The sequence below is a fragment of the Pezoporus occidentalis genome, unplaced genomic scaffold (genome assembly GCF_034315485.1).
Source record: "Pezoporus occidentalis ecotype Australia unplaced genomic scaffold, CSIRO_AGI_Poc_V1 ctg39, whole genome shotgun sequence".
In the NCBI taxonomy this organism is placed as follows: Eukaryota; Metazoa; Chordata; class Aves; order Psittaciformes; family Psittacidae; genus Pezoporus; species Pezoporus occidentalis.
In genome coordinates this window covers 5,103,738-5,131,561 of record NW_026915713.1, presented here as the reverse complement: position 1 = coordinate 5,131,561, position 27,824 = coordinate 5,103,738, and the positions used below count along the sequence as shown (strand labels likewise).

The following is a 27,824-nucleotide window of genomic DNA, read 5'->3' as shown; positions in this document are numbered from 1 at the left end:
GGGCAGGAAGTAGCTCTACTTCAGGCATTTCCTTTGTTGTCCTTGCAGATGAGCAGAACCTGTAAGTGGTGTTGAACAGTCTTTAGTTTTTTAAAATTATCTACTAACAAAAATGGCCACACTAGTTCAGACTGAAGGTCCCTCTAGCTCTGTCTGTGGCACTGAATGATTAGGAAGGAGAACAGGGCAACACAAGTGCCCAAAACACCCTCCCAGCTTACAAGTATCCTCAAAATTTTAAGTCTTTGATGAACAGCACATTCAGGGACACCCAGAGCCCCAGTTACAATCCATGCCTTAATACTAGCACTTTCACATTTAATGTTCATGTCAACACCAGACATTATAGGTTTGACTGTGCAGCCTTCCTGAGGATGGGCTCAGGTTGGGAAGACAGGTTCAGAAATATTACCTCCTCTAGTGTATTTTCAGAACTACACCTGTCATTAAATTTACATCACTTGCAAACTACTCCAAAACCAAGTAGAGCATTCCTAATTATGTGCACATGTTCAGCTCATGAGTTGCACTTTTTAACAGGAACTATTAGATGTGGAAATCACTGTTTATTTCTAAAAGATAACCTAGCATCTATCATTCTCTGCTACCCTAATTTTAAGCGCATGTGCTTACCAGCCTGGCTGAGCCCACAGTGCTATGACCTCCCAGTTGCTCATAGTATTACAAGTCCTTTGTACTTCACCCTTAATTTTTCCATATGCTTTCCAAAGTTATAGTTTGGTGGCATTACCCCCAGCCTGACACAGTTTGGGTTTATTGTGGCTGAAGGATTGACAGATGTACTTTGGGTAACACAGACATCGTTTAATCTGATTTATTTCCACTGTCTTTTATTTTGTACCAAAAAAATGTTTATTTTGTGATATTGAAATTAATGGTGTAAATACAGGGTTTTTTTGAACACCACTGCAATCTATAGTTTTTCTTTTTTTGAAGATGTCCTATATATGCAGCCACAATTACGAGCAAATAGAAACTAGCATTGCTTCATAGACTGCTGTCTGAAACAGAACTTGTTTCCAGCTTGCAAGTTAAAAACAGTGAACTAACATTCTCAAGCATAAGTTTATAATGTGGCAGAAGACGACAGGGAATAAAATGAGATCTGAGCTGAAGATAAATTGTACTTCTCTGCTGATACAGGATTTCAGTTTCTAATGACTTAATTTTCAATGCTTCCCAAGGAATAAACATGGAAGGCCAGGGAGGTCAAGGATTCAAAGAAGCTGCTGTAGTCTACAAGTAATTTGACGGCTAACATCATTTTCAAATCTTATTTTCTGTCCTTATACAAAATACCTCAGAAGAAGAAAAATAAAAGAAAGTTCTGGGGAACAGAACACTATTCACAGACTGTCACAACTATTCAGCATTTCCTACTCTCAGCTCCCCAAAGTCACTTCAGACTAAGCACACAAAACAGCCAACTGTATAAATGTGCACAAAGATCACTAGTTTCAAGATGAAGGTGATGGTTAGAAAAAGATCAGAAAGGTTAGGAAAAAATTTAGATTCGTGATAATACATTTAGGCAAGTTGTGCATATTTCTTAAAAGCGTATTTCTAATAAACATATACACACAGTATATATGTCAATAATCTTTATTTTTGCATGTAACAGGCTTCTCCATGAAAACATCAGTTTGATAAATTGTATTCTTCAAACCTAAAGAAGCTTAAATGATCGATTTTGCTTTTCAGTTAACTGGTGTATGCTATGCTACAACTTAAATTCCCCTACTACTTCTCTAAAAATGTATTTAATACACCAATTTCATCAAACAAAAATATGATTGTTGAAGGAATCAGGCCTGCTATTTACCTGCATGGTAGAGAATGGAAGCAATTTAATTGTAGAAGGCAACTTACTTTCAACAGCTACAAATAAGCAAACTTGGCGCTAGTGTGCAAACAAGAAAGCACATTCACTTAGTGAGTGTTATGCAAGCTGTTTTGGGTATCTTGATTATTTGGATACTAGCTCCACAGAATGCTCATTTCCACTTTGGAAGGAGCAGGCATTCAGCTGGTTGCTTACTACCATTTTGCTGTTCTTCCAACGCTAACCTACTCAGCCAAAGCAGAAGCACCTTCTTCATTCTCAAGGGACAACCCTGTAACTTCAGTCCCTTTGGAGGGCAAGGAAGCAAAAAGTGTGGAGACAAATGCCAATCTAGAAGTATGCAGAAACTAGAGTTTACTGAATTTGGCTTCAGTATTGGCTGAAAACAGATGCTTGGTGTTTTAAATGCTCAGCTTTTTCAAAAGCAAGTCATACCTTCTTAGCTATAACCTGTATAATGTTTCCTTTTCTCCACAACAAACACTGGTCACTAAGTAACTCTGAAGTCTCAGGAGCCCAAGGTGTTAATCTGATCCACAGAGCTGCAACTGACTCCTAGCTGACAACCTCTGCTGTTTTGAAAAATCCTTGGCTCCAAGCTAGGTGCCCAAGATCTGCCAAGAGAGTTAAGATATCTGAGTGAGTGATGTGTCAGAAACCAGTTGAACAGGGACTTTCTTAAATGATGTGTAATGCAAAGTGGTACAGTTTAGAAAGGTACCTGTCTCTACCACAGGCTCAACAGTGAAGCTCCTAATCAATATCACCTTTTGTACTTTGGATATCATCTGAACCCCAAAGCTGGATAAGAGGCTTTACTGTTACTTACAGAAACAGTCCTCACATTTGAAACAGGCAGTTCTGATACGATATCCACTAGACCAGCAGAATAAGGATACTACATAGCAACAGTTTTTCACTTTATCAGGAGCACCAGAAGTACTAAACCATACAAACATCAGTGCCCACCACATTATGAGCCTGTAAGAAAACACGTCAATTACAGGCCGTAAGATTAAGTTCTTGGAATTTCTACCTTTGCCTCCTATTTGGGAAGATATTTGGTGAAATTCACACTTCAGTAATGTTATCTTTACAAACTGAAAATGTACAAAAGTAAACAACAGAATATACACTGTTCCTTACCTGCATGTCTAAAATCAGTCCAGCTATCTGATTTTGTTGATTGTCTATGACCTAGAATATAAAAGTGAGTAATGTAAAAGGCTGGAATCTCTAAATATTTTTTTGTTTGTTTAATCAGCTTACAGGTGTGTAGCCATAGATTTTAATGGAATATTTGAAAATGACAGGAGAGTTTAACTCTGTCAGAACAGGAAATTCATGCAAAATAAATGCAGTGTACAGAAACAGACAGACACTGAAAAGAAATCTGAATTAGCAACAGATATGTAATTCTTTAGTGAGAAATTTATTTCTAAAGTTAAAAAAAAAAATAAAGAAATAAAGAACTCAAGGTTAAAGATGCCAACAATGGATTACTTGCAGACTAACCTTACTGGCTTTCTCATTCTTTTCTTTGAGACATTCATTCTCACTCTGAAGCTGTTTTGTGTCCAACATGGGAAGGCGAATACCATCTTCCAGGCATTTTTCTACTTTTTGTTGTAAGCTGTCATTTAACATGAAAGAAAAATTAAGTGTGCTGAGAGAAACGAGGAGAGCTGTGTATTCTAGGGAAAAATTAGACAGTTGCACCATCTTCCAACCAGAACTGTTAAACCACACCTAGCAGAATCCAGACTTACAGAAGAGCAAACCAACACTGGATGAATGATTGAAAAATCGTGAACTACTGAAGTGTCTGTGGCACCGTCAGGAATAGATTCATGCAGGAAAGGTTTTATAGGCCAGATTTTGTGCTACATCTCCCAAAAGGCACAGCTCCAGCAGTTCAGTGTAGAAAAAGAAAGCAGACAGAAGCAAAGAAACTTTGTGGTTTTCATGGCTGCTCTGCGCTACTTTGGGAGGCAAGACAGCACCAGCATAGATCAATGGAATCTTCAAACCTCCCAAACTTACAGGTGCTTTAAAATCAGACTCTCTTAAAGGGGCAGACACAACTCAAAATGGAGTCCAGAATGAGATGTTGCACTGACTACTGGTGGCCTATGCTTCAAGCCCCCTGTGACTTTTAAGAGGGAGCATTAAGAGCTGGCCGCTCTTGCCAGCTGCTCCCACACAAGGGAGCATAATCTTCAGACCCTCTGCAGTTTAACTCAAGCTCCTAGGTGTAGCTAGAGCCTTTGCCTGCTCACCTTGTCTCAGAAAGGAAATACATTTTATAAGTGTTTATCTTGCTGTTTAATTTAGAAACCAGAGGCCACCTCAGCTATTTGTTGGCTTTCAGGAAGATCGAAATGATCCCCCTCTAGATTATGAAGGCATGGAGAAAAAAGGCCTTTCATTGGTAAGAGGGAAACAATGTGTCAACAATTTGGTTGGCAAGGTGTCCCAACCAGCTTTCCTTTCATCATGGAAACACTTTCAGTCTCTTGTGGCATGCACCTTTAACCAACTGAGGGAGGGTGAACTGTAGTAACACACACATAAATTACTAAAAGTGACTCTCTCCTTCTTCTCCCTTCACCCTCTAAAAACGTTAGAGTTTAAGTAGCTCCCCTGATCTAAAATGTCTCCATGCCTCATCTGAAATCTTCTCATGGATACCTGTCCCATTTCTTTTGCAGTTATGGAAGTCCAATGGCAGCAGATCAGCTACATCTGATTCTCCCTGTAAACACCCCCATCCTCAGTGAAAAGGTAAGAAACAGCTACAATTTATTTAAATCTTTGACCCTTCCCTGATACACCTGTCAGCTATTTCCAGGGAGCTTTTCCACAGCTGGTGACAGGATTAGTTATCAAATAGGAGTGCTGACAGCCCCTATGCAATGCCCCTTTGCTGCACATGTTTATTCCATCCTTTATTTGACAGCAGGGATGCCACTGCAGTGGTGTTCCACATCTTTAAAGAAAGGTAGAGAAGAGTGTCTAAGTCAGCCTCTTCTCTGTGGTATTACTTGCAACTTGACAAAAATAAAAATCTTGTTGAATTTTTTACCACGTTACACTGTCATTCTGCATAGCAATACCTGAAAAATCACTAGCATTGTAACAGATTAAGAGTGCAAATAACATTAGGTAGGAAAGTTCATTTGTTCTCAGGCACAGCCCAAGCAGCTGTTCGTACCTCTGTACTGTTGTGACCAGCTCTTTTTCTTTTTTCTTCTGACACACCAGTTGCAATTCTCTCTCTCTGCACTGTGATCGAGCCTCTCCAAGCTTCTTTTCTAACTCAGTCATTGTTTCTTGAAGTTGCTTGTTCTTCTCTTCTAGAATTTGCAGCTAACATAGGTTACATTAGTTAGACATGATGCCACATTTGCAGAAGGCCTTACAGCAGGCCACAGCCTTGCAGTTACCTTCTGTATGATCTTAGGCCCATTTCTGAGCATGAGAAACCCTAGTAGCTACAAGTGCTTTCTAAAACATTGAAATACCTCTCTTCCTAAACAGAGGGAAAAATATGTTAAAACAGTAATGTTTGATAACAGATACTAGGCAGCTTAATTGTATTTTTAAAAAGTATACCAAAATCCCTTTACCTGTTTAGACTGCCCTTCTATATCATCCAGCGTTGGCAGGTCCGCCAGGTATTTTTCTAAGGTTTCAATCCGTTTCTGTTTTTCTTTGTTTTGCTCAGACTCCTTCTGGCATTTTTTTTTCAGGCTATTAATGTATCGGTCTCTAGTTTTAAGCTAGAAGAAATGAAGAGTACATATTTTACGATTACAGTGAAAAATAAACCTGCTTTGGAAGCAGAGGCTGGTCATTCTTCAAGAATTGTACTCTCAGCTGCATGAAAGGGTTGGTTACTACAGAAAACAAAACCAAACAATGATTAATCCCGGCAGCTCCAAGTCATAGATGCACGTGTAACCTCAAACCACAGTTGCTTCACCTCTCTCCAGAGCACTCCACCTGCCTTGTAAACTGAAAACACAATTCAACAATTAAAAATATTCTTAATTTTTCCACCAATGGAGACATTCATATGCAACAAATGGTCAGGAAATATTTTAGTCCATCCTCTTCCTCTGGCCTAGGAAAACAAAAGACAGGGACCAAGAACTTCACCCAATAAGAACTGGAGCCAAAAACCTGACTTTGATGCAGTCTGACAACTACATCAGAGGACATCAGAACAGTGGCTTTTTTAACACCTTTTCTATGTAAATCTTAACTGTCCACCAGCCTGCAAAAGGTTTTTTATATTGTGTTATCTTTGCCTGCATTCCTGGTACTTACTTTGCTTTATTACCTAAGTCAAAAATGTGGAAGGCAGGGGAGAAAAGAGTATTTTCCAGTCATAATGAAATTTAATGAGAAACAGTATCTTTATTGCTTGACTAAGGTGTAGTAATTCACAGATAACAAACACTTGTCACTGTAGTAAGTGCTAAGTGTACTTTTATTTCAGTGCTTCAGACATCCATCTCACTGAGAAACAAATGTATGACACTGTCAATGTCAGAGCTCACTAACAGAGCCTAATGAAAAGTTTAACTCAGTAATACGTGGAATTTTTTTCCAGAGATAGCCTTCTAGGTGGGGCCCAAAACTCAGGACTGCCAAAAGGCTGGGAATCTTTATACCTTTTATTTTATCAAGACCTCAAAACTGAACTTAAGGCAGTGATATAAATACACACACATAAGCCAATGTTGCACAGTCAGAATTGCCAGGAGTCTGAGAGTTAGCTAAGTGAATCCTTTCTCTGTTTCTCACATACCACTAAGGATGACAAGCTGACCAGTCAGAATACTCCAGTAATTGTGTGACAAGATTACATGGTTTCCAAATCTTCTTGTCCTGCATACACAGCATAGGGAATTTCCTCATCTGCAACTTCTCTCCTTCTAATAGCTACCATGTTTGCCTTGGATTCCTCCCACCCTCTCTAAATCCCCAGCATCACCCCTAGAACTCTTTCCACCTTCTGCTGAGATGAAAAAAATTTGTTGCCTTTTTTTTTTTCCTTGCTGTTCACTCTTGCTGACTCTCATGAGGGGAAAACAAGCTTTGGATTTTGTTGTTTTGTTTGTTTTAACTTCCTCCTCCATACACATGCAGCTGTGTGTTAGATGTCACTTCATTGCTCCTACCCCTGGCACCTACATTAATATAAATACAAGCCCAGTAGTAAGGCCCAGTGATGAAAGAAGAGAGAGTAACAGTGACAATGTATCCCTAGACCACTTAATGGAACCACTTGGTCGACAGCATATTCTTGCTTGCAATAAAGGCAGGTTGTCAGACATTCAAAACTTCCACTGGATATTGCTTCAGCCTCCAAAAAAAAAACCCTTGTCAAGAGAGTTCTAAGAACACAGCTATCTAAGCCCCTTCCTTCTATGAGACTAAAGTCTACTTTGCACATCCTAGCAAAGCTACAAGAGAATTGCTCTTGCTGAGTAGGCACATAAAGGCTGGTAAGTGCATCTCCAATCATGAGAGCCACATCTATAAACCATGTTAAAAATAGGGATTTAATTTTCATACTTTCTATGTTTTTAAACAATATTTACTGTAATTATACTTCAAGCTACATGAATTCTTAGAGCTGAGCAGCTTTTCTTCAAGGCAAGTTTAACTGATACCTGGTTAAAACAGTCGGCATGATTGCTATTTCATCTTGTATCACTTTTTGGAATACATTAACTACAAGCTCAGATTTATCCATTGCCAACACCTACAATCACCATCTATCAATTTTTTGATACAGGTAGTTTATCTACCATTTGAAAATAGCTCAGCAATGCACATACTAAGTTGCTTTCTAGCAAAACAAAACATACACTGCTTTAACAGTGTTCTAACAAAAGGAAATTTGGAACATGAAAGACACTTACTTTCTCCTCCATCTTCTTTTTGTCCTCACTGGATTTGTTTGAAATTAGTTTTATAAATTCACTGAGTTGTAATTCCGTATTTCCAGATGCTACAAACTTTCGCTCAAGCTCCTCAAGGTAGGATGCTGATCTTTCTGAAACATGAGACTGCAGCGGTGCACTCTCATACTGTGGTTGCTTATGAAAAGAAAGAAAATAATCACACAAATGAACACACACAAATCACCATATAATTGAGCAGCACAGCAGAACACAGTCCTGCACTTTTTTTTCCCACTGCCAGGAAGGGTGGGGTTTGATTTTCAAACAGTGAAACACATGGGTAACAGCATGTATTTCAGGGACCTGGAGCAAAAATTATGAAATAAGAAAAAAAAAAGAATCTGGACACATTTACATTCACAACACATGGAAATGAACAGTGTGGGGCCACTTTCCCCCTCAGATTTCTGGAACAGATGTGACTTTTTCAAAATGAACCCCTTGAAAAACCAAACAAAAAGTCTTTTCAAAACAAATCACTGCCATTGCATTATCATACCATACCCTAGGAAGAAAAACACTCTATAAAATGGCTATGAATATATTAAAGTAAAAGACACTCCAATCTCAAGATCTTTCAAAAGCAGAACATTAATAGTAGTCAAACCCTAGAGCTATCACATCTGAGGTGTAGAATGGTGCAGGGACAAACCTGAGGCTACAGCTATCAGAAGGCAGGCCTCCTACCTTCTGCCCTGTATACCAAACCCCTCCTCCCTTTCCATTTCACGAAGTTCAAAATTACTCTTCCACCTCCACTGCCCACAGACAGAAGAGGACAAAATGGAAATCAGCTACATGTAGGATAAAAAAGGAGATGTATCCCATTAGGCCTTCAGTTTCAAGATTCTTTAAGTAACATAAATTGGTATCTTTAAAGAAGTTATAGACAGTATTTTAACTAGTAAAATTCCTCCAGCAAAGCATTAAAAGAGATTAAAACCTCCATTAAAGGAGATTTGCATTTGTAAGCTAATCTTACAGGAGACACACAAATCAAACAGAAATCCTATTACATTATAAACTTTTAAACTCTTTGAACTACGGAAGATGAATGTATCTGCTGCTTATTTGAAGTCTACCATAGTATACTAAGATATGTAAACTAAAATTTCAGTTTCTGCAGTATTCCCCCCCCCCCCCCCCCACCTTTATCTCGATAGAATTTTGAGGCATTTCATAAAAAAAAGACTTCCAAAAGCCACATTCCTATATAACTAAAAAAGTTTCTAGGTACCTAACTTCACACTGAGGCTTCACTGGAATTTCTCTCCTGTCTCACACAAACCAGATTTCCACCTGATGCACAGCTGTGCTGCTCCAAGGACATAATTAATGTCACGCTGAAGTATGCTAGCTGAGATCCTGGTGCAGCGTTTTTGACAGAAAAAGATACGGTAATAAAATGGGGAAAAAAAGATATTTCTCTGCATACCTGCCTCTAACATTCTCTTTTTGCCCTGCCTTTTAGATATGTCAAGGTCTGGAGATGGAAAGTGTGTACGAAAACAGAGTAGCAGCCACAGTCCTAAAATCTGCATTTCACGGTTAGCCTATGCTAACCATAAAAAATGCTTTACACTTTCTGTTATTTGCACTAGTTAGGTAAAAAGCAGGACAGGTATGCCCAAAATACCACCACACATTCCCTTTCAGAGTAAGTGTTCCCTAGAAATACTAATCCATATTCTTTTTAGGCATCTTGTGCAAAGTTATTCCACCAGTCTGCCTTCTCTCAAGCTTCTCAATAGACTTCCATCTAGTCTATTGATACAGCCTAACCACTCCTTTGGATAGTAACTCCTCCTCTTCAGAAAACTTTTTATCAATTGTTTTTAGATAATCCTCCTTTCAAATTACTTTATCACCTAATATCTCCCTGTCTAACTGTTCTACATGCACTCTGTTAAATCCTTATTTGTACAGTGTCACAATCCCTCATTCTTACCCCATTTTTATCAGATTTCAAAACAAGTATGTACAAAATGTTAACATAACTTAGATTTCTGTGAATGTAAGGTAAACTACAACACTCAGGAGTATTCTCCTCCATACAATTTATGGCTGTACAATTACACAACCATCAATAATAAAAAACCCTCCACATTCTGGCCTGCAGTAAGTTGTGAACATGATTTTAGGTGTCAGTTACTGGGCAATGAAGCAATTTTGCTGAAAGAAAAATACCCATTCTACCTGCAAATTAGTCATGTAAGGTTCTTCGCAGTTCACAAGATGGCTCAGTCTTGCATGTTGAGCTCGTAATTCATTCTCCCTTATCTTCTGATGCAAATTGTTAATTTGCTGCTTTTGCCTGTCATACAGAGATTTTGTTTGAAAAGAAAAAGAATGGAACAGAGATTAAAAAGACATAGATCTTAAGACTACTGTAACAATGTACAGTATTCTTAAGAATACTGTAACAATGCTATTTGACTATCCTGGGTCTACATTACTGTGAGCATTTTCCCATCAGAGCCAGACAGCAACTAGTCTAGTTTACCACTAGAACTGGAATCTCATCAGGTTATGAGCTATTAAACTACAGTTGCCATGTAACTTTCACTTAAGTACACCCCAGAGAACCAGTACTCAATTGGCAATAATAAGCAAATCTTGCAGATTTGAAAGCTTTATCAATTTTGTGGGAGGCTTGTCATTTGCTCATAGGGCCAGAAGTGTAAACACGAAAAAGTACAGAGAAAACAGAATGAAAACAGAAACCCCTCACACCTTCATTTTACTTGGATTTCTGTTTAACCACTCTCTTGCCAGAGCTGACTTTTGACACAGGTTTAAAAGGTTTCTAAATCAAGGGGAACAAAATGTCATTATATAAGATAGTCAACACAGCTTCCCAGGAAAGTCTTTCTTTTTGATTTGCTTAAGATTTTCTCAAACAACTGCTTTATATAAGATGTACCATACCCCTACGGTAAAATACCATACTGCGTACTAAACCAAAATTAACCTCTTACAGCAATCACTTGGCCAGCGTGCAGCAGAAACAGTATCACTACTACTTCACTATTTAATTATATCACAAATTATATCACTATTTAAATCATGACTGCATTTGAACTAGCATGACTGCAGGGCAAATACAAGACAGGTCTCAGCCCATGCCCAAATCAGAGAGCCCTGTGAGGTGTGCTGTACTCTCTGTGGAGCAACGGGTACCTCAGTAACTGATTCCAGACTGGAGTTGTCAGCACCCATCAGAAACACACAGAGCAACCTTCTTAATGAACTTAGAACGAATTCTGTGCACTCCTTTAGTTTCCGTTTTTCCTTCTTGTTTTATACTAGGATGTATTTACAGACAAGCATACAAACTGTTTCTCAAAGCATCATCTCTAAGCATGCAGTATGATTGGCTTTTATGGAAATAATGATGCTGAACCAAAATGAGAAAACCCAATCTTAAGAGGAGATAAACAGCAAATACAGGTTAACTTCAAGGGAAAAGAACTGCCTGCGCACACACTGGAAAAGCAAATCCTCCTGAAGTAGAGAAAAAGACCAAAAGTCAGTTTGCTTTTTTTAAAAAAAATTGGGGAGGACCATGTTGAGGAAGAATATCTTGGAAATATCATGAGTATACAGAACACATATTATACAATCTATAAACAAACACAAAAGATGTATTAGTTGAAAAGACACCAACTGCAAATTGAGAAGAAAAATAAGATGTGAAAACCCAGTTAAAGACAGTATTTTAGCTACATTCTCCTAGTCATCAGCCAACTGTATCCCAATTATTTGGTTCACAAGAGGAATTTAATATTTCCAAAATAATGACTACATCGTAAGCTAAAACTTTTAAGCTATGCACATTACAGAAGATATGATGCACTCCTGTGGAACATCCTTATTATAATATTTCCCTATTTTTATACCTACAAAGAATTGCAATGAATGAAAAACCAGTATAAACAAGTTACAATTTGGTAGTCCCTTAGAACAATTTATTTAATGCAATTCAGAAAAACAGAGCAACTGGATGTATTTATGTGATTCCACAGCAAGTCTTAAAATACTCTGTATAACCACAGGGGATTTTGAGTTTTCCCTCTTCCGTTCCAATATCTAGATGAAACAAGCTTGTACAAATGTAAAAGGAGTATCTAACACTGAAAGTCTGTACAGTTTTGGTTTCTGTCCCTATGGTGGCACTACAAACAAAAAGCTGCAAACTTACTTTGGAAGAAACAGACTTGCAGATAATGTAAAATAATATGCTCTTAACTTATAACAGATCTTATATGAGCTCAATAATTTGTATATTTGTATGTGAAAAGAGAAAACCTTTATGACCTTTGTGCATGCTTGGTCACAGATATCAAAATTATTTAGTGTGAGTTGTCTTAACCTATGAACAGAAGTAATTTTAATTTTTTTATCACCTTATTACTTACTAGACAGATCTATTAAAATACCCTTGCCCCATGTGTTTTAAAATCACTTATCCATCTGTCACTTATCCCTTGAAGGCACTAAGTGATTTTCTGTTTGTGGCTGATTGTAACTCAGCAGTACCTTCCTTCACTTCAATAGCTTGAACTAAACACTACAGCCTGGAGTAAATGTTTCAGAGTATTTCTGAACTTCCAGTGTAGTTTGAACTACATTACCATATTTCCTTTCATAATCCTTTTCCTACCCTACCAAATCCCTGCAGGAAAAAAGGTGAGACAAATTAATCCGTGATGAAACAGAGCTGCTCTAGCACAGAGTGTAACCAGCTTGCCTCTTTTCACTCTGCAAAGCATGAAACTCTCCACTGTTACAAAACCCTGCCAACAAAACACACCATAGAAATATCTTAAGGCTGTGTAGATCCCACACAATACTTCTTCACATAACTGCCTCTCTGAAAATACCATTAACCTCATGGCACCCAGGAACAAAAATTCTGAAAACAGCCCAGCAGTCACAAGCAGAACAGAAGATAAACACCATAGAAACATATTTACTATTTACATACAATCTCATAAGTCTTTGGAGACTTCATACCAGATGCATTTTATCACTGATGTTCTCATATGCTAAGACAGTTTTAATCCTGTTAGCCCACTGCTGTTACTATTAATCCACTGCATAACCACAGGCTGTGAGCTCTATTTAAAGGGAATGTGGAAAGTTCAAATGGCTCTCACAAACACAGCTCACGTATTACAGCAGGAACACTATCCCCAGAAGCCTCCCTAGCACCAGTCAATCATCCCAACACTTTCAAAAAAACCCCTAAACCAACCAACCTTCAGCATTTAGGTGCTTTCAAGATTCTGCTCAGATACATGGCAACTGCCCCTCTGAGTAGGCCAAAGCCAGATATAAATGATCCTGAAACTGAGGTATTTTACCTTCTAGACAGGTATACTCTCATGAGAATGATGCTCTCACTTTGTATGTTTCTACATGCAGTGTTTATAACCTCATATGCATCCTTTGCGTTCACAGAGGGCCAGAGTAGAGCAAACTGAAATTCTCTAACTGCTGTGACCAGAGTCTCCTCCACTCTTCCCTTTCTCTGCTGCTAGCATCACCAAGTCTCCCCAGGGGCTCAAGAAGATTAAAAAAACCCTCGATTAACTCCCCCACCACCACCTTCCCTTCCCCTGACACTGGAGTTATGCAGCTGCACTTACACTGCACCTACCCTTTTTCCTGTAACTCAACACAGGAATTTCCAATCACCCAGTCTTACACACAGGACTGATGTCTTCAGACACTGAGTTCCTCAATCTTTTGTGATTCCAGAAGCCATCTGCATACAAGTGGGCACAGGCTGCAGCCAGAGCTTAAGATATGGGAAAATCTGACAGAAGCCCAACCTTGAGATTTGCATTTACAGAAACCAGACTGTAGCTCACACAACCAGGTTCAGTGAAATTACTGTGCCTAGGTACCACAGAAATTGCTCTCCTTCGCAAATCTTTTTTCCATGAATGTTACAATTCTATGTTGATGGCAAAGTAAGAGTTATTGGCATATTATGTAAATGTCACGGCACTTCTCACATGGCTTCATTCAACTACTTTGTTCAAAGAGAAAACACTCTTTTACTTCAAATGTCTGCCTTGACACAACCCTAGCTCTTCCCCTCAGGCATAAAGAGAAAAGGAGGCAATACCCTTCTCTAAGGTCATCAGCCAATCAAAGGGATGTAGAGGGTGGAGAAAACAGTTAACAAAAAAGTCACAAAAGGCAGGAAACATAGAATAGAATAGAAACATAGAATAGTTAGGGTTGGAAAGGACCTTAAGATCATCTAGTTCTAATCCCCCTTGCCATGGGCAGGGACACCTCAAACTAAACCATGTCACCCAAGGCTTCATCCAACCTGGCCTTGAACACCACCAGGGATGGAGCATTCACAACCTCCCTGGGCAACCCATTCCTGTGCCTCACCACCCTAACAGGAAAGAATTTCCTCCTTATATCCAATCTAAACTTCCCCTCTTTAAGTTTTAACCTGTTACCCCATGTCCTATCACTACAGTCCCTAATGAAGAGTCCCTCCCCAGCATCCCTATAGGCCCCCTTCAGATACTGGAAGGCTGCTATGCTCCACGCAGCTTTCTCTTCTCCAGGCCAAACAGCCCCAACTTTCTCAGCCTACCTTCATTTTCATGAAAAACATCTTTTTGGGAGGGATACTTACAAGTATTCCTTATTTAAATTGATGTTTCAGAGGAACATGTCATGAAAAGTGTACAGACTTAACTCCTCTCTGTGCTGCTCCCAGGTACATTCTTTTCCAGGGAATGCAGCTGAAGTGACAGGTTATCCAACATACTTGACTTAAAGTGGTGGCTACTTGCTCTATGGTCCCCTATAGGCAGCTCTTTTGTCTCAATTCCCACGTTAGTCATTTACATTCTAGCTAAGTTATTTACATAAAACCCTACACATAGGGTTACAAAGTAACGACTTTGGCTTCCAGTTGTAAAACACACACACCTTTTGTTCTCTTTTCTTCTGTTTCCTCAAACATTCATTATTTTTGCAAACAAAATTTCAAGGCTCAGCTGTGTTTCACTACTGCAGATCAATGATACTTTGTAAAGGAAGGAAAAGTTAAAGACCTGTCATAGCGGATGGTACAATTCTCTTGCCTTTCCCAGCATTACCAGCTATTATTCCTACAGGAACTGTTGGCAGTAGAGAATAGGCCACCTGATGAAGATGTTGAACCTGAGTAATTATTTTTATGGTGTTTAAGGAGAGCAGTTCCCCTTATCTGACTTCTTGCCTGTCACAGATACTTCCATTCCCACACAGTAATTTGTGCTGAGCCCAACAATTTAAATCAAACCGAAGCATGTCAATCATCAGGAAGCTGCTAAAAGCCCACACTCAAAGGACTGAAAGCAATGAAGTGACATATGTCAGCACAGTTCTGACAGGTCTCTGCAAGTGTCCTGCTGCCGAAAGCAAAAGCCCTTGATCCTGAATGCCACTGTGTTTGGGGAGAAAGTAAATTCTGAGCATCAAGTGTACAAAAAGGGTGGTTCACTAAATCTAGCTCAAACTTCTATCTTTCTGATGCTAACGGAAGGGGGGGGGGGGACAAAAGTCAATCCCAGAATACTTTCAACCAATTACACATCTAAGGAAAAAAACACTTTCTGAGCCTTTGCAAACTGCAAAAAAAGAGCCCACCAACTATCCCATTTTCTTGTAATGAGCATTAGTTGTGCCCTAACACTAAGTAACTGTTTCTAGCTTGCCTAAATCCAGGTCTGTAAATAAGGAGCTCACTTGCAGTTGGTATATGCAGATGACAAGAAGAAAATGCACTAACACTGTGCTGCCCTGTCTGTTTGCAGAGAGGCTGTTGGCATCCCTTCTGGGTCCTGGCACTCTCAGCACCTCACTGGCTAATGGATTCATGCTCCCTGGCAATCCCTGGCCCTTGTGGGGCTGGAAGGGAGGGAGCAGTGAGGAGTTACTGAGGTTGAAGGAGCTCTAGGATAAAAATCAGGGACAGGCTTGTGATAATATGTGGACCTGTTAGAGTGAGTCCAGAGGAGGGCCACAAAGATGCTCAGAGCACTGGAGCACCTCTCCTATGAAGACAAGCTGACATAGTTGGGATTTTTCAGTCTGAAGACAAAAAGACTCAGGGAAGACTTTATAACAGTTTTCCAGTACCTAAAGGGGGCTTACAGGAAACATGGAGAGGGACTTTCTACAAAGGCATGTAGTGACAGAATCAGGGGGAATGGCTTTAAACTGAAAGAGGGGAGATTCAGATTAGATATGGAACGAATTCTTCCCTATGAGGGTGGTAAGACACTGGAACACATTGTCCAGAGAAGCTGTGGCTGCCCCATCCCTGGCAGTGTCCAAGGCCAAGTTGGACAGGGCTTTGAGCAATCTGGTCTAGTGTGAGGTGTCCCAGCCTGCAGCAGGGGATAGGAACTAGATAATCTTTAACATCCCTTCCAACCCAAACCATTCTATGATTCTATGAATATGAACAATGCTAGCTCAGAGTAAAACTGTGGGGCTGGTCCCTAGAGCTAGGGCCCTGCAATAATGCTGAAGAGACAAGAGCCCAGGCAACACTGCTGTGGCTCTCCTTCCCCTCCCTGGACATTGTGGGTACCATGCAGCCAAACTGCCATCACTAGAACAGGGACTTCTGCTGCGGCCCTCCCCAGCAGTGCTATGCAATCCAGAGAGCTGGTGCTCTTCTGCACATCAGTCAAGGGAGAAAGGCAAGCCAAATAATGGCCTCAGTGATAAGAGCACCACCTTATCAGGACATTTGTATTTAAAGGTCAGACTCAGAAAACTCTTAAAGGCAGGCTAGGGAGTGACGAGAAAAAGGCTTTGCATATGTGTTTCAATTACGTGTCTGCTAAATTTGTAGTCTCTGCCCACAAACAGCGAGGGGCTGCTTCTGCTGGTGCATATTCCCTGTGCCACTATTTGCAGACAAACATGGCAGCCAAGCTTCCCTCATCCTGGATGACTGTGACTCTACTTACAAAACTGGCTAGAATCCAGAGGAAAACCACTGGTACCACTTCACAATAACTGGATCCATTTAAACGAGTAAAAAAAGAAGCTACAGCCGTTAAGAGTAAAGTATCAATGGGGGAGGCAGATGTTGATTTTGATTCATTTGTAGTTCTGTCCTTGACTCAAAAAATCCCCTTTGAAAGCTCACAATGTACAAGCCTGTCTTCAGAGACCAGCATCAATAATAAATAAACTGCTTAATATACAAACTGCTTCTCTGTATGTCTCAAAAACAATAGTAGGACATAACTGACATTCACATCATTTTCTCATATTCACGCAGGACAAGCCAACTGTGGACACATGCTTACAGACACTCATACATGCATTCATCTGGAAATAACTTACATTTTCTTCAACCTGGCATTAACTCATCTATTCTCCAAAAACTCATCTTGCCCCTCACTTACTCTAACATGAAAAAGCTTTAGAAATCCATGTCTGTCAGAGAAACACTTCCTCCCCTCAACTTTTAAGAGATTTAAATTACTGTAAATCTAGGTGCCCCACTACACTACATAGTCCTGCTACTACTAAATCCCTCTATCTTCTATAGATAGACCTGTATAGGTCTAGTATCTACAAATACTTCAGGAACATTAGAACAGCATTTTCCCCACCACTAAAGAAGGAACACTAGTCTTCATAACAAACCAAATGACAATCGATGCTTACCTTAAAAAATTATGAGTTAGTGAGAAGGAGCTGCTTTATATAAAAATGCCTGAGCAGATTTCCTCAGAATTGGGATGGAAAGTAGAATGTAATATAGATCCTTCTGTATTGCAATTTATTCCACATGGCAGCTGGAGATATGCTGCTTTGTTTCGTTGCTTAAGAAGCTGGACACTAACTTTTATATCCCTTTGTTCTAAAGGCATGATCCCTTGGGACCACAAGTCTAAACGTGCAGAGTACTGACAGGGAAAGAGATCAGTAGTAAAAAAAGTCCGAAAAACAATGGGAATATGTTTTTCGTAATTTGGAAGACAATGCCAAAGAACTCCAACATCAGCAAAGCTCTTGAGAAAAGATGATCTCGAACTTCCTACGCAATAACGTCTGTTTTAAGAGCCTGCGGTTCAAAGTGAATACCACCTTTCCACCAGTCACAACTTATCTTTAAGAGAAGAGGGGAACACTACCTCTGAGAGTCAAGAAGTGATTTTTTTTTCTGTTTCAGCTGTTATTTTTAAATGACTTTTCTGAATTGATGGAAGTTTGAAATGCTAGCCTGACCCATGGGAGATAGCTAGCGCTGAATCAAGGCAGGCAAAAGCACAGTCAGCAACAGTATGCTGTGGGCTACTTTGTCAAGGGGGTGCGTGGCATGAGTGGGACACACTGTCTGCTCAGAGGACTGCACCCTCCCTTCCCATGGTGGGAAGTTTTCCACTTCTGCAGTCTCCCAGTAAGATGAATACAGAGTAAGCTTTGCACCTCCCTGCTGTTCTCAGCTCTGCCAAATATCAGAACTTTCTAAAAACATTTTTATCTACAGAACAGAAAAGAGCTTAGCACCAGTTCCACAGACAAAGATCTGGGATTCCAGCTGACCAACCAGAAGGAGGCCTGGACTGGCCAGTTTGGACACTACAGGCAGGGAAGGTTCACTAATCAGCTGGAGAGGTCTCAAGGAAGATGAAAGCCAACAGAGGTCTAGAAAACATGACCTAGGAGGAAAGACTAAGTCATATTAGAAAAAGTTTTCGAAGTTTCAGCTAATAAATCACCAAACTGTCCAACCCAGAAAGGTAGAATATTAACTACTGCAGAGAGCAATTAGCACTGACATCTACCAGGATTGACACTACTACGCAGCATGTTCTCCCTAGGGCCTGGCATACAGGTCCTTTGTAGCCCTACATCCTCTCATTAGTGCCAAGTTTAAGGTTATTATGTGAAAATGAATGTTGACAAATTCCATTTCATGACAAAACTATGCAGTACCAAATCTTCCTGAAAGTTTACCAGCCCAAGATACAAAAGCTTCAATCACAAGTTACCTGGGTGATGGGTAGTGTCAGAAAAAGATAAATGTACCCTTTCCAGGCTTATTGCAAGCAAAGAACATTTTACACATAGCAAGGCACTCTGAGAAGGTACCTCACAGCCCTACTCCCTGAACAGGACTCACAGTTATATATGCATATGCTCAGACCCTTGGTGGAATATAGCTTCAAAGCCTTCTCAAAAATCACTCAAGTGGATATATGAAAGCTGATTACCTTAACAGACCATCCCAAATTAAAAAAAAATATAGCTTTACACTATCAGTAACATGAGCACTATTAGAGCACATACAGTTTGATGTCAGTGACTTAAGTCAGGACAGTTTGACACAAGGCAAGGAAAATCTAATTCTCTTGCCCTGGTGAAAACAAGCACAGTTCACCTATGGATGGAAAGCTAATGATTTAGCAACTGTTTTAAGAATGCAAATGTTACTATGCCCTGAGGAATGGCAGCCACTCACCAGAATTATACTTCTGTATCTACCTTTCTTTAAAAAGCTGTTCAAATGCCCTTAAGCTGTCTGGAAGAGAACAGCACTCAGCTCCACACGCACAAGCCTGGACTGCATGCAGTGTTATTCTCAGCAGCTTATGTCATATGTTCAGATATTTGGCATTTATTCATGTACCCCCTACACACGGTTCCTGCCAAACAAACAGCGCCAGGACCACACTAGAGACATTCACAGTGGCTGGCCAGCCTCAAGAGACGTTCACAATTGTATCAAACACTGTAATTTCTCGGTCGTGAATGTACTGAACAGAGGAGCCACACAAAGAATTAAAATGTGATGCTGTAATTTTCTAAACCAATACAAGCACTGTTGGCTCCCTCTGGTGCTAAATATACTGTAGTGTTACATAAAAACCACCAGAGAAGCAAGGCAATGATATAATCCAATTATTTTGTACAGTAGGTGACAGACATTCTAGTAATAAGTGTTACAGCAGCGGATTTCCTCCTGCAGATAAAATCCGTAAGTCCTTATTCACAGCCTGTACCAATAGTTCTTATCTGGAGAATATAAGACACACACCTTGAAGAACTGATCCCATACACACACTGATAGTGACCCCATACACACACATACCAGGCTACCTTCCTCATGCCACATTCTAGCTTCCTAAAAGTAGTTTTCACCTTGTTTTTTACAAGCAGACTTAAAAACCATCCTCAGGCTATAATTCATTAGATTGGCTGTGATTCCTACAGCAGTTTTAAAAAGCTAACCCAAACCCAGTTTTAAAACCACCCATTTATGCTACTCTGTACATTTTAAATATGCATTTGCTACGCTGGACAGACAACACAACGCAAATCTTTTTAACTAATCTATTATTAAATCTGCTGTTCAACAAAGTGTATACAATAAAAATCAAGTCACTTGTAGTCAGAGAAGCAAGTGGCTGTTTGCGTTTTTTAAACATTCTATTCACAGCTTTGACCTTCCAGTGACACACCAAAGTACCCAAGAATGATGACTTGCATTGTAAGCATTATTCCTTGAATCGTTGCATCGTTTTTAACAACTATTTGGAACTTGCTTGCAGCTGTTCCGAACTGCTACATTTCTGATGCAAAGCAAGGGTGTTTAAAAACCTAATCCGGAAGGGCTGGATTTTTGTTGCTTTTATATCACTGAGTGGGAAGAAAGGAAGCAGGCAGCAGGTTTCTCTTTCCTTCCCTGGCACTTCCTCCCTTTCTCAACAAGATAAAGGTAGAAAAGTTTAAGGATACTGCCCCATACGGAGCTCCCTTTGCTTACTTATCAGCAGATTTAAGCACCGCCATGCAGAACAAGGTGTGTGGTTGGATTTTAATCTCCTCCATCTCCTGGATTAGCAGCACCCCACTGTAATTCCCAACAGAAGAGAGTTTAACCTTAAAAAAAATGGTAATGTCCCTGTGGTTGAAAGTGAGGCTGGTGACAAGGGCAAGAGAAAGGTGTTCTTCGTATGCTTGTTTTCATCCAGCTGTTCCTCGTACCCGTCAGCAGCAAACAGCTGGGACTGGAGCACCATGCGGGCTGCTAACCTGCTCCAACAGCTTCCAGACAGCTTCTGTCTAGCCACAAATAAACAAGTCTTGTAGGCATCCTCCAGTTACCAGTTTGTAAATTCACCATGGAATATGGCTACACCTTTTAAAACTCCATGAAAACCACAGGTATTAAAGGGTCTTCTCGGCAAACAGCTACTACCAAACCTCAGTCAACAGAAGAATTCCTCCTCCCCTTCCTGAAAGCATAAATTCTATAATTTAACTACCACCATATTGAATCCTAATTAACCACACTTTAGCAAACTTGGTATTTTTATTTTAAGTCACCATAAATTCAAATTCTGAAAAGAAGTTTATAAGCACAGTAAGACCAGGAGCTGGAAGACCTAGATTTACTCTCAAACATCATCTTGACTCTCAGTGCAAAGCCTGTGTCCCCAGATGTTAAATATGGGTAATATCAAATTTTCCCCTTCATTTACCTTGAAGAAAGGTAGTTTTAACAGTTAACTTTTATTAATATCCATCTAGTAAGAAATGTAACACCATCGCTTTATAATGGGGCTCTATTTGTAGGATTTTGAGCAGCAGCAATGTACTGTTTTCTCCATGAGTGAAACCAAAATTATTTTGTCATAGAAAACACTATCTCCTGTTAAAATTAAAAATTATCTCTTTAAATATGAAACATTGTTTTATACTAATTTTAAATAATACAAATCATGTATTTCATGTGATTTTATTTAACTCTAGAATAGTAACTTTTAAGGCAAATGTTTTTCCTAAATGGAAACTCCATATTAAAAAAGAGCTTTTTCTGTGATGTATTACTATACAACATTATTATAATTTACAACATGATTAACTGTGACACCAAGTGTATTTAAAGGAAATGCCTGTAACATCACTAAGTGGTCTTCGTTTTGCTTCAGTAGCTTCTAGGGGGTATTCTGCCTTTTCAGAGAAATGAAAAGGAATCATCTCAACCAACTTCTGGTCAGAAATCCAGAAAGTACAGTATTCATTATTGTTAAGTTACACAAATGTATTACCTGTACATAAAAAGAAGCAGCACACTGCCGGTGGATATCAAGAAATAGCTTTTCTTCCTCAACATGGACAGTATTGTGTAATGTTAGCAGGCAACTACGTTATAAGCTGTCACTTCAGAAACTTCACCATTGAATGTAAGCATCTTTCCAGTGTGAAAAGAATAATGTGAACTGCCTCTGTAGCTGCCACTGGATAACAAGCCTTCATACAGAGTGCAGAGGATTATATGCTCTGCAGAGACACCAAAGACTGCTGCTAGCCATCATGGGCAACATATTTCCAAATGCTGCTCACAGCTTGGGCCCCAAGAGGTGAGCTGCAGGTTATACAGCATTAATATTGATACAGCAAGCCTGAAAAAAACCACTGTAATTTAGATAGCCTTTAAGCAGCTGATCAAAAGGCTCTGACGGGGGAGATCTAAGCAACAGTTAAAGGATATTTCCATTTTAACTGCTCATCTGCTTGGAAGATCACCACCTCTCCAAGAGGGCTGGCAGAGTACGATGGCGTGCCCATGCCACAGGCCCTGCAGCTTGTACCTTTGTGTACCATCTTCAGCTGCAGAGGCAGGTAAACGCACACTAAACGCCCCATCAAATTGAGTAAGCTGATGCCAAGCATCGTCGCTACAATGCCAGCAGAGTTACTGAACAGATTACTAGGGGACAGAAACACCTTAAACTGCTGCATTTCCTTGCTCTGTCACAATAGAGGAAGGAAAAGATCTTGCACAAACATAATCCTCCCGATCCCAAAGTAAATTATGCCCAAAATGTCCACCTATTAAAAGAAAGGAACTGGTACATGAAGTATAAAACATTCATAATGAATGCCTGACATTCCTGTGATCAACACGCACACACACCTGCTTTACACAGCTCTCCTCATGCTGTAGAGCAAACTGTCAATAAGAGGACACAACTATTTCAAGATCAACCACTCTTCCCTCAGCCACAAGCCAAGACTTTATTATTGAAACACAGACTGAGCCAAATGACACTTACGTCAAATATATAAGCACCCTTCTTAAATGTCCTACAAGCAAACTCAAGCCCTTTATTAAAAGCACATTTTCTGGGTTAAGGCCTCATTTTATCCAAACATCAAGAATTCCTACAAGGATTAGCTCTCACGTATTTTTGTACAAATACATGGACCGGAACCTAGCAACTTTACTGAGTAAGCACCTCTCCTGCAAGTCAGTTTCTACATCATAGCTTTTACATCATCTAATCAGTGCAGCAGGGGCTCTGAGCAGGTTACTCACCGATCAATCACAATCTCCTTCTGTCTTAGCAGACCCTCTTTAATTTTCATTAGAGATTCCCAGTTGCTGAAGTCCTGATAGCTGGTAGCTGGGTAACTCTGACGAGATGTTCCACTTGGAACCTGCATAAAATAATTGTAAAATTAGCCTCCTAAACAACAGAGGTAAATAATATCCTAGATATCTATCTGGGCATTTAGATGCAGCATTTAGATTCTGAAACAACAAGCGGTTTGTTGTTTCAGAAGCCTGACAACTGTTTTTCAGTTTAATTCAGATTTGCTTTATGTAAAACAATCTTATTTATAAAAAAGTTTCTTGAAACAAACTTCAGCCCAGTGCCAGTGATTTAAACATTTTATCTTTTTTTTTTTTGTAATCATTTTACATAGTTACAACAAACGTCACAAAATCTTCAGATCCTGCTGCAATTCTTGTAAGCACTGCAAACAAGTTGGCTTGATAGCTTTAGACCTGCTGGTAGCTGCAGACAGCTGTTAACATTCACTTGCTTGACTCCCACCTGTAACTTTAGCATATAGAAAAAAAGAAATTCCCCTTGATGTGTGTACATTTAAAGTACAGAATACGGGAATACAGTTCTGGTTAAATTCTGTTTCCAACAATAAACGTTTCACAAGTAACAGGTTTCAGGCTTTCCGTTCATCTTCACAAAAGCCAGGCTATGTGCCTTACAACGAATGGAGGACCACAGTTGAACTCAATATGAACCAACAACATTATGGTTCGGAAGAAAAGTAAACAACTAACTAGGACGTTTTATCAAGAAAATTTTTATACTCAAACATAAAAAGTCTTACAAATATTTGTATCAGGAATCCACATAAGGGAAAGTTTTAGTTCGAACTTTCGTGATCAGAATGAGGGATCCCAGCATTAGCTACCACGAAGTATCACCATCCTCCACCAGTTTTTATAATCCTGAAGAAAAGATTTATCTTTTTATTATCTGGGAGGCACCCTGGCCTATCTTGCCTTTTTAAGTTTTTGGAAGAAAACAGAAGGAAAAAGGTGAAAAATAAAATATCCCTTTTTTATTATTTTAAATAGATTTTAGGCTGTTTGTACTTGTACTGCTCTAAAATGTTTTAAATTTAATTTGAAATTACAATAAACTGTATTAAGACCAAGACATATCATCAGCAATTAAAAAAGGTAAACAACTGTCAAGCAGCCCATGCTTCTTCCTGTGAATTTTAACACTGAATGGAGAGAATTCATTGCATAAAAGCCCCAAACCATAATGTGCTGGTCAGGAACCACTACTAAAATGGACCAAAACACAGTTTCCATCTTTTCATCATAACTTAGAGACAAAATGACATGACTTGCTAGTTTTAAAATCTTTCAAGACTGTCACACACACACACTCCTCTTCCCCTAATCTTGGGATAAACAGTGCATTTGAGGAAAAGTAAAATAATATTAAAGGGAAATTTTATCTTTAAGTGGTTCACTGATTTATAAAATCATAGAATGGTTTGGGTTGGAAGGGACCTTAAGATCATCTAGTTCCAATCCCCCTACAACGGGCAGGGACACCTCACACTAAACTATGGCACCCAAGGCTCTGCCCAACCTGGCCTTGAACACCACCAGGGATGGAGCATTCACAACTTCCCTGGGCAACACATTCCGGTGTCTCACCATCCTTACAGTAAAGAACTTCTTCCATACATCCAACCTAAACTTCCCCTCTTTAAGTTTGAACCCATTGCCCCTTGTCCTGTCGCTACAGTCCCTGATGAAGAGACCCTCTCCTACATCCTTGTAGGCCCCCTTCAGATACTGGAAGGCTGCTATGAGGTCTCCACGCAGCCTTCTCTTCTCCAGGCTGAACAGCCCCAACTTCCTCAGCCTATCTTCGTACGGGAGGTGCTCCAGTCCCCTGATCATCCTCGTGGCCCTTCTCTGGACTTGTTCCAACAGTTCCATGTCCTTCTTATGCTTAGGACACCAGAACTGCACACAATACTCCAGGTGAGGTCCCATGAGTGCAGAGCAGAGGGGCAGGATCACCTCCTTTGACCTGCTGGTCACGTTTCTTTTGATGCAGCCCAGGATACGGGTGGCTTTCTGGGCTGCAAGCACAGGCTGCTGGCTCATATGACTACGGTTAATATTCCTTGTTCCATACTCATTCATAATTACATCCCCCAAGCAATAAGACTAACAGAAAGCATTTGAAAATTCTCTCAAATATGGTGCCTAAAGAAAAGCACCTATAGAACTGCTTACTGCAAGCACATTCTAGGTTTGAAAGTTTTGTGGGAATAAAATTTGTAGCATCTGCAATGTCTGGTAAGTCAGTTCATTAAACTCATGGTTGTTCAAGGAAGTTATGTTAAAGACGGCACTGTGCTCTACTAGGAGGCAAGGAATAGCAAAGCTAAGTGCTGCCTGGATTAAGATCTACTCGTTTGTGATGGAGGTAACAGCTGTCTTGCTTCATCTTTCATGCACAGTGACCAATATTACCATTAAAAAAATCGTAATTCGGTGGCATCACCTTAGCTCCTTTTTGTTTGGGCAACCGTCTAATAAGACTTAGGAAAGATACCAATTCATGATTCTTCCTGTCAGTAAGACCTGTGTGGAGTCTTTAAGGATCAATTAATCTAAATTTAACCTTGCCTGGGTCACTCAATCCAGACCAGATAAACTTCAAAGTCGTGTCTGGTGCTTACAGAATACTTTAAGATTGTCACATATTTTTTTTGTATTACAGTTATCCACATGACTGGCTGAATTAATAGACACCAGCTCAAAACTATTTCAGTGAAAGCCTCTTAGTCACAGATGCCATGTCATGCAATATAAAGTGACAACATCAGGAACTATCACTGTACACTGTGTCATGATTTTTTTTCCTTTGCTTCTCCCACTACAGTGCTGAAGAATGCTTTTCTATATCCCCCTCAACAGCATTACACCACAGCCAGAAAAAAAAAAAAGATAAACAGTCCTTAATGCAGTTGTGATTAGATAAGTTTCAGAGCCAGAAATTCCATCTCTACCCAAAAGAAACAGCCCACAAGAGTCTGACATGATAAACGAGAAATATATGGCTTTATAAAGCAAATCAACCCTTTTAGGGTGAATTTTGTCTTTAAACTACAGAAACGAAGAGATTAAACACAACTATTTAAGTATGAACCCATCTTAACTGGAATTCTAGAAGTTACCAGTGGTTCTCTAGCAAAATTCTTCAAAGGAAGCCCCTTACTTCAACCTAGCACCTTTGCAAACTTAATAGTTTCCTCTAAAATTAGAAAGAAACTCTTCAACTTTGGTACAATAAGTGCTTATACAAGAAGCCAATTAAACATTAAAGCTGCTGAAAACCAAGGCAAGAAGTTTTGCAAATTTAAGAACAGACTAGTATTTTGTCCATTAAATGCTACTAGTGGTGTTGGTTTGGTTTTTAACCTATTATAGAAGGCCTCCTTAGCTGATTGAGGTGCTTTTGGCTTTGGAATATAGCTAACCTTATGGAGTATATACATATGTAACAACAAATAGAATATTTTGTATTATAACTGTGTGCTTCAATTTGTCACTCTGAACAGATGAAAACAAGAACAAAAAAAATTGTTTCTGATATCATGTTTCAGCCAATTAAAAAAAAAATGCTAAAATTACTTCTTAGCACTTCCAAGAATTACAAGACACTTGACTCATTTATGAGCATGTGGTGTTGACTACTTCAAACAGCTTTCTAGCTGCTTTGAATGGTGTGGCAACATACAAGTGGTCCATTTACACTCAAGTATCTTCTCTCCCAAGTACACAAACCAAATAATGAGAGCAAGCTACACTTTTAGGACTAATATACAGAAAGCCATACACAACTTCAAGTCCTCAACTTGAATTCTCCACAGCTACAAAGCAAAATACCAGCCTGAAAACAGCACTCTTTTCCATCTGCCCTATAAAATACAACTATTTTTGTCACCTGGCACCTTTTCCAAGAGTTATCAGCCTTGGACTGAGAACATCCATTCAGTTAAAACAGTATCCTTTGCACAGTGGCGTCCAAAGGTCCCCACTAGCTCGTTTTTTGACAAGGGCTTGGCCTTGACTTTCACAACCTGGCAAGCCTTCAAGTCACTGCTGAGGCACAGCTAGCTGCTGGGGGGAAAAATATGTTAAGAAAATCTTTCCTATGTTAGCCTATATGCAAATATTTATTGCCAGAACACATATTACTGACTGATTCCATCATGTTTCTTAACAGTGGGAAAATAATTTTTCTCTGGACAATGACATTTGAATAAGTTAGGCCAATCATGGCTGCGGCTTTACTTGTGCTAATCAAAATAATCTTCTCCAAACATGCTTGTCGTTTCAGCCTAAAGCAGTTCAGTGTCTCAGCACAGAGTAGCACAGCATTCCCTGTAGCGTGCTGTATTACGAAGTAAAGGTGTAGTCCAAAAATGACAAAGTAAGAGCTAATCTCACAGAATCGTGGAATTACAGAATCACAGAATGGTTGAGATTGGAAGAGACCTTAAAGCTCATCTAGCTCCAAGCCTCCTGCCATGGACAGAAACACCTTCCACTAGACCAGGTTGCTCAAAAGCAG

General features: G+C 39.6%; 1 protein-coding gene across 7 annotated transcripts in view; it reads right to left on the bottom strand.

Annotated features, from left to right (window-relative positions):
• Positions 1-27,824, bottom strand: part of CEP85L (centrosomal protein 85 like) — a 142,711-nt gene that overhangs the window by 8,844 nt on the left and 106,043 nt on the right. For all 7 annotated transcript variants that reach the window (XM_062632429.1, XM_062632430.1, XM_062632428.1 and 4 more), the window contains 7 exons: positions 23,219-23,340; positions 10,039-10,156; positions 7,801-7,977; positions 5,494-5,646; positions 5,079-5,233; positions 3,380-3,497; positions 3,011-3,061 (listed from right to left, as the gene is read on the bottom strand). In XM_062632429.1, the coding sequence (XP_062488413.1) occupies positions 3,011-3,061; positions 3,380-3,497; positions 5,079-5,233; positions 5,494-5,646; positions 7,801-7,977; positions 10,039-10,156; positions 23,219-23,340 (894 nt within the window). The remainder of the gene's footprint in view (positions 1-3,010; positions 3,062-3,379; positions 3,498-5,078; positions 5,234-5,493; positions 5,647-7,800; positions 7,978-10,038; positions 10,157-23,218; positions 23,341-27,824) is intronic.